General features: G+C 37.5%; 1 protein-coding gene across 1 annotated transcript; it reads left to right on the forward strand.

Annotated features, from left to right (window-relative positions):
• The first annotated feature begins 15,847 nt into the window (after positions 1-15,847).
• On the forward strand, positions 15,848-17,139 carry LOC138897356 (uncharacterized). The gene is made up of 2 exons (XM_070183319.1): positions 15,848-15,919; positions 16,561-17,139. Exons 1-2 carry the CDS (start codon positions 15,848-15,850, stop codon positions 17,137-17,139), a joined length of 651 nt encoding a protein of 216 aa, XP_070039420.1.
• The last annotated feature ends 631 nt before the right edge of the window (positions 17,140-17,770 follow it).

Here is a 17,770-nt window from a genome sequence, read left to right on the forward strand (position 1 = left end):
AGTATCAAAGAAGTGTGAAATTACTAAATGTCCAAGTAGCCTCCTCATTAATGGTGTGGTCGACAACACACCGATAAGAAGGACTCTACTAGACACAGCTCAGAGACATCCTAGGATACTTTAAAACCTTAGGCTCTGATACTTAGTTTGTCATGCCCCATCTTCGGGAGTTGCGACCGGCGCTCAACCGAGTGAACCTGATCGAGCAAGCATGTTAAATACTTTCTACCCAACTCACCCATTAATAAATAGGAGATGTAATCCATTAATCAAACTCTAAAAATAATTTATTAACAACTTCCATTTCTTTCCCATTAGCATCTTCATTCATGATTTCCAAATTATTACGAGTTTATAGAATTAATGAAAAATCATGATTTCCAAATACCAACATTTCTAGTTCAATTACCAACATCAACCACAACCCAGAACCTGTGTACGGAGGCCCTAAGTATAATAGAAGAGTAATATGGAAATGCCGACAATAAGGCCCCAACTATACCTCAAGACACAATACATGAGAACAAAAGATATATGACCCCGAAATGAAGTGAGGCTCACCAAATCAGCTGAAAAGAGTGTATTGCTATCATGATCAATGCCGCCTGCTGTAGAACCACCTGCATCCATTAAAGATGCAGCGCCCCCGGCAAAGAGTCGTTAGTACAGTCGAATAGTACTAGTATGTATAATTAAATTTTATCTCAATAGAATGAACAATAATACATGAGGAGACAGTCAAGAATGCAATATGAGCTTTAAATAACACTAAAACATAAAGTTAAGGATCACATAGATTTTTTAAGTCAATTCCCGCATTATTAAGTAGGATGGTTTGTAGTACCAATACGCCACAATCCACAATACCATCATATTCTTACACGGAGTCCGATCTCGGCCTGATCGACTAAGCTATCTCATTTGAGACATCAACCATATTCACCATTTCATTCACAATACCACCGTGTTATTACACGTAGTCCGATCTCGGCCCGATCGGCTATGCCATCTCATTTGAGACATCAACCTTGTTCATAATTTCACTCACAATACCACCGTGTTATTACATGGAGTCCGATCTCGACCCGATCAGCTAAGCCATCTCATTCGAGACATCAACCATTTCAATCGATCATCTTACTTCATATTTATTTCCCATCTTTTCAGCACATTGGCACAAGAGGCTTTAATTATAAAGTCGTTCTTGGAACTTGGACTTATTTCACAATTCAAGTTCTTTTCCACAATCCAACATTATTATTATAATCGATAACAACACGGTTTTCATTCAAGACTCTTGATTTCACATGTGAGCAATTTAGAATTCAAGGCACATAGAGGCTTTTCACACAATTTGGCATAAAAGTCTTTAATCGAATTTGACATGAAGTCTAGGTATATTAGCACATATTCTAAGTCTTTAACATTTTCTCAGGTGACAAGATAACATGATGAAAGCATGGGAATACATATTACACATATATTTGCAAAGCAAGCACATTCGGGATAGCAATTTCTAAGACGTTCAATTTGGGACTTACGCTGATTGCATGAATACCGTGGGATTCAATTCTAAGAAGAGGGGGTTTAGCCAACATACCTCAATTGAGCCTCTTAAAACTATAAGATGTTCTGGAATATTAGCAACTTCAATCTACTTTAGCAATATAGCAAAAATGAACACAAAATTAGGAAAACGTTCATAATTCTAGCTCACTTGAGTATTCTATCAAACACTATGTGTGTATTAAGGTTTCATGGCCCTTTTTATGAAAGACTCCACCAACCCACACCCTATTCTTTTCTATCTTTAACTCACAACCTCCCCACATACCTTAGGAACACATGCTTGCAAGGTAAGCACTCCCATCCTCATGAATTACCTTACTACTGGCCCATTCTAATTACATTTGGAAATTAAGAGTTAGGGTGATAGAATATTACCTCTTAGGAAGAAGACCTAGGTTCCTCTCTTGATAATCTTCAAGGTTTTAGGTGAGAATTGAAGAGCAATTTGATGAAGATCACTTTCTCCCTCTAGGACTCTCTCTCTCTCACTCTAGAGTATCAGATTTTGCTCACAAATTGCCCCTTATATCTATTTTAATGAAGTAGGGTCGGGTTTTAGAAACACAAAAATGAAGCTCCGGAATAGGGTCTGATGTCACATATGCGACCGCATAATGATTGTGCGGTCCGTGAAATGACTGTGAAATTGAGGTGCCAAAACTGGAAAGGAACTGACCAGGTCTGCGGTCACTATGTAGCCCACAGACCTGTTCTGGGTCGCATAATGCACCGCAGAATGGTTCAGCGGTCACATAGTGCACCGGAGAACCTCCCTCCAAAAAATTCCAAAGCAGTATATGCGACAAGAGTGCAGCCCGCGAAGTGGTTATGCGGTCGCATAATGGCCGCAAAATTGACATCAAAATGACCCAGAAAACTGACCCACTCTGGGACCATTCTGCAGTCCGCATAGTGGTTCTGCGATCACAGAATAGGCCGCAAAAATGCCTACTTCTGCCCAACATTTTCTTCAACACCCCAGCGAACTGTTCAATCCAAAATGTAAGAACCGCTATGCCAGCCCCGGCATCACAGAACCCCGGTTTTTAGGAAAGGTTTTACAGGGCCTTTCAATACAACAAGCCAATCCTCCACTGTTTTGCCTCCTCCTCTAGGATGAACTCATTTGCATGACCTCCTCCTCTAGTTGGCTGGGAAGGTGGTGTAGCAACTGGGGCAGGAATCACAGATTGTCCATCCTCATATGCCTAGAATCTCCACACTAAAAGCAGTTCCTCTACTGGCATGGCTACTAGGACTGAGCCTAGCCCAAATGGCCAGAATAACTACTAAAAGAGCCCTGCCCAGAAGATTCCATATGATAACTTCCTTGAGCTAGCACATTGAAACCCATAGCTAACTGGAGCACTACGGGAAGTCTATAGAGTTGACTCAAATAGCTTGTTAGGATGGCCTCTACCATTATGGCCCTTCTCTCCAGAGCAAGCAACACTATATCCTCCAGTACCATGAATCCTCTTGGTCTATCTCTCCTGCCTACCGATATTATCTAACCTTCTAGAAATCTCCACAACCTAGTGGAAGCTAGTCACAGTCTCAACCTTTTATCCCAACTCGTATCTGATATCATAATTGAGACCCTCAGTAAACGTCCGTACCTTCGCCTTCTCGAAGGGAATCAGAAAAGCTACATGTCATGAGAAATCTGTGAACCTCATCTCAAATTGAGTAACTATCATACCATCTTGCTTCAAGTGCTAATACTAGCTACACAACTTGTCACTCCCGGTGAGTGGGATGAACTTCTCTAGAAAGAGAGCCGAAAACTAAGCCCAAGAAAGAGGAAGTGACCCTGCTCACACCTCTTCTCATAAGTATGCCACCATTACTTGGATGGACCTCTAAATTCAAAAGTAGTGAAATAAATTCCATTCGACTCTACAAGACCCAAATTGCACAAAATCTCATGACATCTATTAAAGAAATCTCGAGCATCAACTGTAGGGTCTCCATCACAATATGGAGGATCCACCTCTTCTACTCATCAACAACTGTAGCAGGCCTAACCACATCAATAGGTTAAACTATCCAACTAGTTGAATAGCACGAACTCCCGAAGTCTGAAATAGAGTGGTGGACTGCTTTAGAGTTTGAGTATCTAGGCTTTATGCACCCTCAAGATTGAGAAGTAGTTGGAACTATAGAAGTCATCCCGGTATGTGCCAAAGCCTCAAAGCAACTCAGAATCTATAGTATCCCGAAGCACTAGAATAAAAATAAAACTGAGGGGGAACCTTAGCTGGTCCGGTGGAACAACCTGATCTTTGACCTTGTCCACCACCGGAGCTATAGGTGGCTACTCAGAAGCTGCTCTAGAACAAGCATGTGCTTTGGCTTGAGCTCTAATCCTGACCCGACCCTACCTCTCCCAAATCCGGCATAGGGTATTGGCTCCTGCTCAGCCGTTGCATGTGGCGTCATCATCTTAGAGAGAAATGAAGAGTAAATTTTAAAATTTCATGATGAAACAAAGTTACGCGATAAAGAATGGAAGAATGTAAAGTTTCATGACCCATAGAACCCATTAACATAGAGCTTTGATATCAACTTTCTCATGACCCAAAATCCCACCAATGGTCGTGATGACACTTAACCCCAACTCGCTAGTCAATCCAACATTAAAAAACACCTAAAACAAGTCGTATACAGGATAAAGTACTGCCATGTTATATATAAAGCATAATAAGTCTCACCTTATCAATCAAAAGTGGAAAATACCACAACAATCTCCCAAGACCCGGTAGTACGATATCAGGAGCTACTAAATAGTGTATAACATAGTATTAAGTACATAAATAATATCTTGAACAAGAAAATAGTAAATAAAGTAGAAGGATACTCCATAAGCTTCAAATTCAAGAATAGCAGCTCACCAGGAAGTCTCCGAAAAAGCTCCTAGACTCCCTTTTGAGTACCGCTAGGTCCAACACTAGGATCTGCACAACAATATGCAGAGGTATAATATGAGTATAAACTCAACTATATTAAGTAAGTATCAAGACTAACCTCTGTGAAATAGAGGTGAAGTTCATGTCACAAGATACTCGTTATTAAATATACATGTGTAGTTCATGCATATACATATCAAGGCAATGACAAGAGATGTTGTACTACAGGGAAATGTACCATGAAATAGATATTTACACATGAATCATTCTAACTCGCCTATCAAAGCAAATACATGTAACAAAGGCATCAAGTAGCATATAGAATTATATGCACAGAAAATATGTAGAATGATGTAGAAGATATGCACTTAAATCATGTAGAATGCATGATATGACATAAACGATTCACTTAGGTAGTTAAAGCTTCCACCTTTACTCCAAACTCATTTAACTATTACCATCATAATCTTACACTCGTCAGTGTATCACAAACTCTATGTGTACGCCACCTAGAGAGAAACATGGGATGGTGACCCTAGGGGGATGGAACTATATCCATAGGCCTCTCAGCATAAATCTCGTGCCATAATATCAGTCTATATCACAATAACTTTACAGTATAAACCACATGCCATAATAACATAAATTCTCTCGTAATGACCAATGTTCTATTATCATATCAATTTGTATCAATATCTTCATCACCAAGTATGTATGCATATTCTCAAGAAATAACCAATAAAATTCTCAAGGACGTGATAGATGCGGATGTGTGTTCATGACATAAAGCATGAATACGGCTAAATCAATTGTATCAACAAATTCAAAAATAGCCCATCATGCCCCTATAAGATGTCATAACTTAAACATAATTTGTAGCATGAATAAATAGGCTCACATAGTCATAGAATCAAATAAAGCATAAGTTTCTACCATGAACAAAATAGGCGCATGTAGTCATGTAATCAAATAAAGCATAAGTCAAAAAGAACACACAAGCAAACAAGGTAAAAAGAAGCCTAAAGTCTAACCCGAGCATGATTAAACCATGTTACCACGCATTACGTTGCAGCCAGCACATTACAATTTGAAAACAAGGTCATTTCCTAAGTTAATTTCTCTCATACTAAGAATAGGCAAGATACTTACCTTTTTTTTCAACAAGTTTTAGCATCCAATCATGGCTTTCCCTCTATCTATGGCCTCCATAAGCTCCAAATCTAGCAAAACAATACTTGAAGGTAAAACAATTCATAGAGACTAATACCAAATAATAAAGTTTCAATCTTTAATCAAATGTCAAAAGTTAACAAAAAGTCAACCCGATCCCACATGGTTGAAACTAGAGTCTAAGGTCAGATCTTGTTGATCCATAATTCTACGAGTTCAAATATGTGATTAATTTTCCAAATCCGAGTCCAAATCGGTGTTCAAAACCTCAAAATACACTCTCTTAAGTTTTAGTCGAAACCCCCAAATTTCACTCTTTGATTCTATGTTTCATGTGTAAAAATTTATAAGGAATCAAAATATACGATCAAATCCAAGTTTGAATTATTTACCCACAAGATTGAAGTGAAATGCCTCTTCAAATCTCCTTACCCGTTCTGCAAAACTCAAAAATTGTGAAAATAAGCTAAATCTCGAAATGTCGAAAAATATAGCCCTGATAGTGAATTGCTCTAAGTGATCATGACCACGACCCTCACGATCGCGATGCACAGAAGTCCTACTTCCTTTTCTGCAGTCGCAACCCTTCTTCACGCGATTGTGATGTACCTGCCTGACATCATTTTCGCGATCGGGAACCTCATCACGTAGTCGCAAAGCACAAAATTCCACCGCCCTAAATCTTTCTACGCAATTGCTAGGATCAGCTCTGCAATTGTGATGCACTGATGTGCACCATAAAACTAACAATTTCAACATAGCTCAAAATGATCCAAAACCACCTCGAAACGCATCCGAGCCCAGAGGAGCCTCGTCCAATCATCCTTGCAAGAATGCATGTATAATAAAATCTTATACAAAGGTTCAAAACACTCAAAACAACACCAAAAAATAGAATCAAGCATCAAACAAAAATCTAAAACGCTCTTAAGTTCAAAATTCCAACTTTCAATTAGAAGTGCTGAATTAATCTCGGGCCACCCATGACTCGAACTAAACATACGTACAAGTCCAAACTCATATTACGAACTTATTTGAATCTTCAAATTACCAATTCGTGGTAATTTACCCATAACATTGACTTTGTCAACTCTCCCAACCTTAACCCTCTAGTTAGGAACTAAGTGTTCCAAATTACTAATGAATCCCTCGACAACTAAAACATCCATACCCGTAAGTTATAATATATCAAAGCGACCTATAGAAAGCATCAAATAGGAGAATCGTGTTCTAGAACTCAAAACGAACAGTCAAATCGTAACAAAAATATTTTGGTCCAATACTTGCTACAACATTCCTTAAATAAGGTCAAAGTGATTCATTAGTGACTTAGGACAACTCATAGTAGTAACACATCATACTTAGACAAGCTGGTTCAAGACATACAGCTCATGCAGGGTTAGTCGGTACAGTTGAATGTTTCTCCTACAAAGGGAGTCATGAGATTGGCAAGAAGTAAACTTTTAGCTCAAGCTAAATTGATCCTTTTGAGATCCATGAAAGGATTGGAGTCATGGATTATAAACTAGCCTTCACACCTACTTTATCAGTGGTCAGCTAGTTTTTTAATATTTTTGTGCTTCAAAGATATTTCTGAGACCACAGCCATCCAGCTAGATAAGGAGCTGAATTTGAGGATGTACTAATAGACATTATGGACAAACAAGTTTGCTAGTTCAGGTCGAGAAGATTTATTCGGTCAAAGTGTTGTGGAGGAACCATCCAACCAAGAAAGATACTTAGGATGTGGAGTAGAACATCACAAAAAAAAAATCCCTAAGCTTTTTGAGACCCCAAGTATATTTATAGAATCATTCTAGGATGATCATTATATTAACTGGGGGAGTGTCACGACCCAAATCTCACATGTCGTGATGGCGCCTATCGAAATACAAGTCAAGCCGTCAACCTCCATAAAACACACGTTCTTTAAGTTTGAAAACATAATAAAAATAATTTTAAGAGTAAAATCTCATAAATACATATACGAAAATACTGCCACTCAATATAATATTCCCCCAAAATTTGGGTGTCACTAAGTACATGAGCATCTATACAATAACATAGTCTGAAATGCTGTCTAGAAGAGTAGAACACTACAAATAGAACTAAATAATAAAGGAGGAGAGTCAAGAACTGCGGGCGCCAAAGCAGCTATCTCGAGGATCTCCTAACTATATAATAGCTCCAAAGTTAGTAACCACCGTACCCAGAAGTACCTATATCTGCACACAAAGTATAGGGTGTAGCGTGAGTTCAACCAACTCAGTAAGTAACAAGTATAACTTTTGGGCGGAAAGCAGTGATAAGCATCACAGGTACAGTCCAATTACAGAAATAAAGTACAGAAATTAAGACATGCTTTCAAGTTCAATTGTTAAAGATCAAACAGGTAAGATATGTCGAGTGTAACTGAAATGAGAAATGATACATCTCGATATCTACATATCAGTTATGTATACCAACTGTAATACAAAGCAGTAATGAATTCATATGCATACTCTGAGACTATCAATCATTCAGTCCTCCCATTCACTCAATCCTCACAATCACTCATTCCTCACAGTCACTCCATCCTCACAATCACTAAATCCTCCCAATCGCCGGGCACTCGCACTCGCACTCGTCATTCTCACTCGCATTCAGTAGACACCTACGCTCACTGCTGATAAGTCAGACTCTGGAGGAACAGATCCTTCCCAAGCACTATAATAACCCAATCATGGCATTAATCAATAAAGCATGTTGTGACGTGCAGTCCAATCCCATAAATATCCTCATAAACAGTCCCTCGGCCTCACTCAGTCATCAATCTCTCTAGTCTCTCGGGCTCACAAGTATCATGATAGTCACCCCAAACAATGTTGATATGATGTATCAATAAATGGCAACAAATACTGAGATGTGATATGCAAATGATAGCTATGACTGAGTACATAATTGCAAATTAGGAAAATAATTCAACATGCAACACGACCTTTGTGGGTCCCAACAGTACCGGCATGTAGCCTAAGCATAATTTCTAACATGAATCACAGTTTCATTTTCATTAATGTAGTGGAAATACGTGGAAGATAACAAGTTATATGACTACACAATTCCACGGATTCGACCGCGTCGCAATTTCTACAATGCACACCCACACGCCCGTCACCTAACATGTGCAGCTCAACACCATTCACATAACATGTAATTCGGGGATTCATATCCTCTAAACCAAGTTTACAAGTGTTACTTACCTCAAATTGTGCAAATCTCTACTCCAATCAGACATTGCCTCGCGAATCGGCCTCTGAACGCCTCGAATCTAGCCACAAACAACTCGATACAATCAACACAAGCTATAGTAATCAATTCCATATGAAAAAGCTAAGTTATTAATCAAAAGTCAAAAAGTCAACTTACAAAGTCAACACTGGAACCATGTCTCGGAAACCGACAAAATTAATAAAATCCTAACACCCATTCAACCACGAGTCCAACCATACCAAAATTACTCAAATCTGATCACAACTCAACCTTCAAATCCTCAAATTAAAGGCTATGAAGTTTCTAGAATTGCTCCCCAATTTTCCAACCCAAATAACTAATTAAATGATAAAATCAAATATATATTCATGTAATTTAACCAAAACCGAGTTAGAATCTCTTACCCCGATCACTACCTTGAAAATCTCTCCAAAAATCGCCTCAATCCGAGCTCCCAAAATCAAATTATAATCGCCTCGTTACCAAGATATCCCTTCTTCATGATCGCGGAAAATGCTTCGCGATCGTGAAGCACAAAAACTAGCTGCCAAAATGTAACTCTACATGGTAACGAAAAGCCCCACGCGAATGTGATGACTAGCCATCATTGGCCTATGCGATGGCAAACACTGCTACTCGATCGCGAATAACAACCACGCGTGAACCCAGTCTCCTCATTTCCTCTCCGCGAATGTGACTTAGCCCACGAGTTCGCAAAGCACCGATGTCCAAAGCTACGCGATTGTGTACCTTCATACGCGACCACATAGCACAAAATCCCAGCTGCGCAAAATAAGCCTGCGCGATCGCGGACCTTCCCACGCGATCACGTATAAAGACACCACACCTACAACATCAGCTATCATCTAAGTCAAAATTCCAATCTGTTAACCATCCGAAATCCACCCGAAGCCCCCGGGACCCCAACCAAATGTACCAACAAGTCCTAAAACAACATACGAACTTAGTCGAGGCCTCAAATCACATCAAACAATATCAAAAACATGAATCGCACCCCAATTCAAGCCTAATGAACTTATGATTTTCTAACATCTAAATTCGTTGCCGAAACGTACCAAATCAACTTCGATTGAGCTCAAATTTTGCACATAAGTCATAAATCATACTACAGACCTATTCCAACTTCAACAACCAAAATCCGAGCCCGATAACCACAAAGTTAGCTCTCGGTCAAATTTCTCAACTCTCCAAACTTCTAATTTTCCAACTTTTGCCATTTCAAGCCAAAATCAATGATGGATCTCCAAATCAATATCCGGTCACACTCCTAAGTAAAAACTCACCCTACGGAGCTATCAGAACCATCGAATCTCCATTACGGAGTCATTTATACATAAGTCAATATTCGGTGAACCTTTTCAACTTAAGCTTTCAACCTTCAGGACTCAATCCGAAACATCCCCGAAACCAAACCAACTACCCTGAAAAGTCACATATCAATAATTGAGCATAGAATAAGAAGTAAATGGGGGAACGGTGCTACAACACCCAAAACGACCAACCTGGTCGTTACAGGGAGAATGTAGCAACCCAAACCATTTTTGAGTTATAGTGTTTGATTTCATGATCTGAGACTTCCTATGGGTTTATATGATATTTTGAAACTTGTTGGTATGTAATGACCTAAATCCCCCTAAGTTTTGATATCACCTAATCCAACCCACTAGTAAACCAACTGTCACGTCCCAAAATCCCACCTAGCCATGATAGAACCTAACCCCAACATGCTAGGTAGCCAAACATAGAATAATATAATTCAAGTGGAAGTTCATTAATAACAAGGAATGAAAATAGCTGAATTCCATATAACATCCCAAGGATTGGTAGTACAAGTCATGAGCCACTATGATTTAGATTTACAAATCTGGTACAAAAATAAATACAACATCTATTGGAATATACATAAACAGAAGTACAAATCCTAAACTACCAAGAATAAGCAGAAGCTATATCCAGAAAGTATGTACATCTTCAATGCCAGCCTCCTTCATCCACAACTCCTCATCTCCAAGATTCACACTCAAGGTGCATAAGTTTAGTACGAGTACAACCGATTCCATGTACTCAGTAAGTATCCTGACTAACCTCAGTGAAGTAGTGATGAGGTCTCAGGTAAAGGATACTCACTTTACATAACCTGCACAACTCAATAGAGTATGCGCATATGCAACAATAGTGCCAAATCTAAGCAAGAAATACATGTATAACTTAACCATGCAGATAGAGAAAGTGTGCGCAAGACTCTTAACAGTCTAACATATAAAGAAGATATGCATTTTATATCAGACAACACATCAACAATTGCATATAGAGAAGATATGCACAAGTACTATTTTAGTTTAATAGCTCATCGTATAGAGATAACATGCGTCTAACATTACTAAATCATCAAAGCTTGCATATAGAGAAGATATGCGTAAAGTATCAAATAATCATTTCACACTTGCATATAAAGTATATATGCATGATACATCAACTAATATTTCAACAGTTGCATATTGAGAAGATATGCATGATTAGGCAAGTCATGTTGCACAAAATTGACATATAGAGAAGTTATGTACTTGTCACAACCCCAAGATCCCACCTTAGGATTGTGACGACACCTGGTCTATACGGCTAGGCTAGCCTATCACACAACATCACACAGGTTATAAAAACTTAATTTTAAATAAAACTAAGAATAATGGCCCAAAACATAGCCAATAACATAATACAACTTTCAAAATCCATAGCCCGATAATACAAAGTCATAAGCTCTATGGAGAGTACACAAGATATTCCAAATGTCAATACTGTTTTGGATTACAATCAAACAGTAGCATAATTTAAGTAAGAGGGTGACTGCGAGGCCTGCGAACGGAACAGTAGGTATAGCTCGAGGGCTTCAACTGCTCATGCACTATTCCCAAAACTAACAGGATTTGAAGTACCTGGATCTGCACAAAAATATGCATAAGCGTAGTATGATTACACCACAATGGTACCCAGTAAATATCAAGACTAACCTCGGTGGAGTAGTGACGAGGTACAAGTCAATACACTCAATAGACACAAAAACCTGTGAAGAACATTAATATAAAGTAAACAACCGATACTAAAGGCAATAAATGGCAACAAGAGTAAACATGTGATAAACAACAAAATAATCAATACACGGTTAAAATACAAGTGAAATAAACTAAGAAAAGAAATAACAATTCATATAATAAAGTTGTTCCTACACCGAATTTACAACAAGAATCACCTCGAGGCACAACACCTCATGCCCACAAATCATAAGTCAGGAATCACAACTCTTATACAGAGGGCATCTCGTGCCAACATTATCAATCACTTTCACACGGCAAAGACCGCCACCACATATATCGTATCTTTGTCAATTACAAAAAACAATATTCAAAAAGTTTATTTAAAAAAAAAGCATGATATCAATTTAAATGAAATAAAGCGTCAAATGAGATAATGAGTTTATTTGAAGAATCAAATACGGTAAAGCATCAAATGAGATAATAAATTTATTTTAAGATCAAATAAAGTAAAGCATGATAACAATAAATATAAGGTAGATCATCAAATGAGATAAGAAGTTTATTTTAAGAATCATATAAAGTAAAGCATGATAACAATTAAAATAAAGTAGAGCATTAAATGAGATATGAAGTTTATTTTAAGAATCAAATAAAGTAAAGCATGATAATAACGTTATGTTATGTTACCAAGAATACAACAGAATATGAGATAATAAATCCACGTTGGTAAATCTATCTTACCAACCAATTCATCACGTAAAAACGAAGGCACAGATTTAGCACATTGAAACTATGCAAAAAATCACGTCAAATGCATGACACACACAAGAAGTCACAAACCGTTCCAACACAAAATAACAACAAGAGTCACATCGATGTGTCACATATCATAATCAGATGTCAGCCTTATGACGTCGCGCAAAGCTTACATTTATTTTATAAATATTTTTTCCTAAATAGCTTCACGCACTTTAGCCCTCGTATATCATCGCGTGTGTATCACAATGATGTATTTCCCCTTACTTGCACAATGTGCATAAGTACCCTTTATCTCGCCGCACACACATCAATATACACATCATCCTTATGTCGTTGCATGCACATCTCAATCACAACACACTATCATTCGCACACCACGTGCCCATATTGTGCTGCATTTCTGAAACAACAATATCAATGCCACAATAATACATAGTCCACGTGTAACACCCCAAATTATTTAGACTAATACTTGTATTTCTAGTTAATCATCTTTATAATGAGGATAGATTTTACTTCGCACTTCCTAATCGTGAATTTGACGATATATAAAAATTGCTTACTTAAGATTGTGTTAATATTGAAAAAGAAGTTCCATGGTGATGCTATGTGTAAATCTTCAAATTATAGATATTTAGTAGTTAGGGCAGCCACCTTTTTCATACTTATCCAAAGTTCATATATATTACTTTTGTGACTTGCTTTTTCATAACCTTATCTCACATTTAACTCCTTCATGCCAAAGGTAACCCCAAACCTCTCTCCTTCATATAATATGAAATACTACATGAAAACCATCAGAGTTTTCACAAGACCAACCAGCCAAACTAGCTCTTGGTGAAGCACAAGGTGCTCCTCTCTTTTGTGGTAAGTTACTAAATCCGTTTTTACACTAGTCAAATACTAGTATTTTTATCATATCTTCTTATATAGGACTCCGTTTTAAGTAAGCTAAGCTTTGCGGGAAAGTTATTTCACATCTCTATAACTCTTGTTCATGCACCAAAACCTGATTTTGCTTGTATTTACCCGAAAAGGGATTATAAAGTACAGGGCAGGTGCTGCCTAGATTTTCTGTTTCACAAATCCTCCATGTACTAATGATAGTTTTTTAAGCATAACATTTTGTAAGAAACTAATATTGGGGTGATTCAAGGCTCCCTGGAACTAAGCCAAAACACACGACATTGGTATTGTCAAGAATTTATGTTTTAAAAGTTTTGGGTGATTTTCACTGATATCATGTTTAGTTCGATATGTTAGAATCACTGAATTTGGTTGGTCTATGGCATAGATGATTCGAATGTCCTTAAATTGTGGTGGAATTGTTTTGTGATAAAACATCAAGGGTTGTGTATAAACATTGTACTCTTATTACTTGCTAGAATGGTTTGAAATTACTTGAAATTTTGTATCTCTTATCTTCAATTCATGTCGTTGTATTCGTGTTATATCAAGTATTGTAAGATATTCACTAAATCGCCCACTCATACGGATTGCTTGATTATTTTGCATTCTTTTTGAGACTTTGTCCTTCTTGTGGCAGTGACTTTGTCAGTCATCTCGGCATGCCTCTTGATTCAGATCCTTTTCCATCTCGAGTTTGGGTTTGTGGTTCGTCGTAAATTATGGAACTGTTCTGTGATAAGTACGTACTAGAAAGTCATTTTTAATATGGTTCTTGATTCTATTGACTATTGGGTTTCGACCCTACTTAATCTGGGGCATATGTCCGTCTTGATATCTAATTATGCTTGGTGAGAAGGCATGACGTACATATTACGTAAAAATAGATATTTGGCAAACTCTCTTAGATTGATAGTATATGCTTTTTTGACATTTGAATCTTGAACATTGTTATTGATATTTAGAAATACTTCAAGATTTGATATTTGATACTTTTGATATATTTGTTTACTTGCTTTAAATTTATGTTTCATTTGAGCTACCTATGGCTGAAAAGGGTAATTGGAGAATTTAATGGCTCCAAGACCAAAGTTTATATGCCACTAAGATTTATGCTCAGTGATAGTCTTTTTCTATCGTAGGTAATGTACGGGTTGAGATTTTAAGACGGTAATATGAAGTAGATATTTTGGGAACTTTTATGGAGATCAAATTTGCATATGCACCTAGGTTTTGTATAGTTTTGGGACTTGTACATGATATATATGTTACACTTATGTATGTGATTTTGGAGGTTTATTGGATCTCAAGAACATAAGCTATTAACTTTATTTTGGTGACTTGTTTTGCTTTTTTAGGGTGTGTTAATAACCCAAGTCATGTAATATACTAAATTTGCACTTTGTCTTGTAATTATATACAAAGGAGAAGAATAATTTTCTTTTTACACTCGCTAAGTTGAAATTCATGTACAATATGAACATATAGTGATGTTGAACGAAATGTATAATTTTGTTAGGAAGTTTCTTTAACAAGTTGATTATTCAAGAAGGGTTGTATAACAGTATCTTGATACTTTGACATTGTATTTCGTTTAAGAAATTTTACGAAGTGTATTTTCAAGAACAAAAATATTGCACTTTGAAACCTTTATTGCATGGGCCTATTTTCACTGCGAAATTATGATGAATGTCCTTTTAGATTAAAAATCATCTGATCATTGTAAGTAGTAATTTAGATTTGTTTTGTAAGTAGCACCCTTCAAAGGGGTTGATACAAGTTTTGGTATCAGAAATTCAGGTTTGTGATTCTAGGACTATTGTTGTAATGTGTTAGTGTACTTGTTTCTTTTTAACATGCTTTGTTGCATGTATTGTGCATATGCATCACGTAAATGTCCCTAATGCAATGTGATATCCTTTATGTAGGAATTATGTTATGGCCTCTTCTTTTAATAGACCTATGAAAGCCGCTCATGAGGGTTAAGATAACTCTTATGCCCAACCTCACTTACAGGAAGGGGTTGGAGAACATTTTTCTAATCTTAATTTTTCTCGTACCAGTGGATCTGAAGTGGGAAATAATCATGGTGAAGAGTTGGGACACATTCTCATGTAAGTCATAGTGCTCCTGTTGTTGATCCTCTTTTTAAGAAAATGGCTTATTTCTTTCGTCCTATGGCTGGAACAATGTCCGACCATAATGAAATGAACTTTAAGAAAATGAGAAAAAATGGGTGGAGTTGAGTTTGAAGGCACTGTTGATCCTATTGATGTTGAACAATGGCTTGAGCGCATGGAGAGAGTATTTGAGCAATTAGAGTATTCGTAAGCTGCCAAATTTAAGTACGCCATCCCAGTGTTTCAAAGGGATGCTTATGAATGGTGGGTAAGTACCAAATGCCAAAGGAAGACCTACGACGCTTACATGGGATGATTTTGTCAAAACAATCCACGTGAAACAATTAGAAATGAAAATAGGTTCAGAAAAGCTAATTTAGATTATGGCTGCCTATCCAAAAGAGGGAAATTTGACAATTCAATGGTCTGTAGTGTTCCCAATTCAGCTCAACGCAATCAAAATAGATCCAATATTTCTACCGGTAGCACTCTAGATTATGGCCAAGTCAAGACTCGTATGCCCACTTCTGCACAATATGGGAAGAATCACTATGGTACTTGTATGAGAGCTTCTGGTGCTTATTTTAATTGTGGGAGCTTCGATCACAAAGTGAAGGATTGTCCTAATCCTAACCCTATCTTCTTGGTATACTGAAGGTTCAGTTTAGAAACCTACTACCACTCATTCTGAAGGGAATAGAAGTGCAAGATCTAAAAATACCCAAATAGCAGGTGTAGATGGAGATAATTAAGCTAGTGGGTAAAGAGCTACAACACAAGCTTATGTTATGAGACAGAGGGATGACCAAGATGGGGCAAACGTAGTTGTTGCTAAATTTCACTTATTTGGCTGTTGTTACACTATTTGATCCTGGTTCTACACATTCCTATGTTTTCTCATCACTTGTTTTGCTTGAAAATGTCAAATTTGTAAGACTTGATTCTGGTGTGCTTGTCAAACGTCCTTTGGGTCATCAGGTTATTTGTAATCAGATCTATCGAGGTTGTCCCTTCGTGATTGAAATTCTAGCCTTCCCTGCCAATCAGATTGAAATGCCTTCACAAGATTATGATATTATCATTGGTATGGATTGGCTTCATAAATGCAATACATTAGTTGATTACAGGTCAAAACGTGTGACCTTTAAAGCTTCTACATATTCACACTTTGTTATTCAAGGTGAAGGATTATTGACATCTAATATTATCTATGCGTTTGTGGCAAGAAAGATGATTAGTCATGAATGTGAAGCTTATCTTTCTCATATAGTTTATACAAACCTAGAAAGTCCAAGCCTTAAAGATACACCGGTTGTGTGTGAATTTACTGATGTTTTCCCTAAAAATCTTCATGGGTTGCCCCCGAAAAGGGAAGTTGAATTTCCCATAGAGGTTATTACTTGAACTACTCCTATTTATATAACTCCTCACCGAATGGCTTCAACAGTATTGAAGGAGTTAAAAATTCAATTGCAAGAACTTCTTGAGAAGGGTTTTATCACGACCCAAATCGGAGGGCTGCGACGGGCACCCGGTGCCTTACTCAATCGAGTATGAACATAACATATCTTTCTTATCACACAATCATGGGTAAATGGGCCAGAAGGGCCGTCATGAGATAACTATAATAAAACATAAGGGAATACTAGACATAGGACGACCCAACATGATATAAAAACTTATATATGTGACATACGGGCCTATTAAGCCTACATGATCATTTGTACACTCAAAACATAGGCCGACAATGCCATACAAGCATCCATATACATGACATCTGTCTACAAGCCTTTAAGAGTACATAAACCTCATAAAAGTCGGGACAGGGCCCCGTCATATCAATCAATACATGTCCAAATCATATTGACCAAATAGGAAATTCCGTAGCAAGTTCCGCTGTGTTGATAGCCTACTAGGAGGACTGTCAACCTGTCTATCGGGCCCTGCGGGCATGAAATGCAGTATTCCCAGGTAAAAGGGATGTTAGTACGAATAAAGTACTAAGTATGTAAGGAATGAAAGCAGTATATAAAAG

This window comes from Nicotiana tomentosiformis, chromosome 8 (assembly GCF_000390325.3).
Source record: "Nicotiana tomentosiformis chromosome 8, ASM39032v3, whole genome shotgun sequence".
Taxonomy (NCBI): Eukaryota; Viridiplantae; Streptophyta; class Magnoliopsida; order Solanales; family Solanaceae; genus Nicotiana; species Nicotiana tomentosiformis.

What these genes read in the sequence shown, in the direction of transcription:
- LOC138897356 (XM_070183319.1), top strand. Translation starts at nt 15,848, where the DNA reads ATGGGTGGAGTTGAGTTTGAAGGCACTGTTGATCCTATTGATGTTGAA. An exon ending in GGCTTGAGCGCATGGAGAGA is followed by an intron (nt 15,920 to 16,560) that starts GTATTTGAGCAA and finishes GGGCAAACGTAG; the next exon opens with TTGTTGCTAAATTTCACTTA.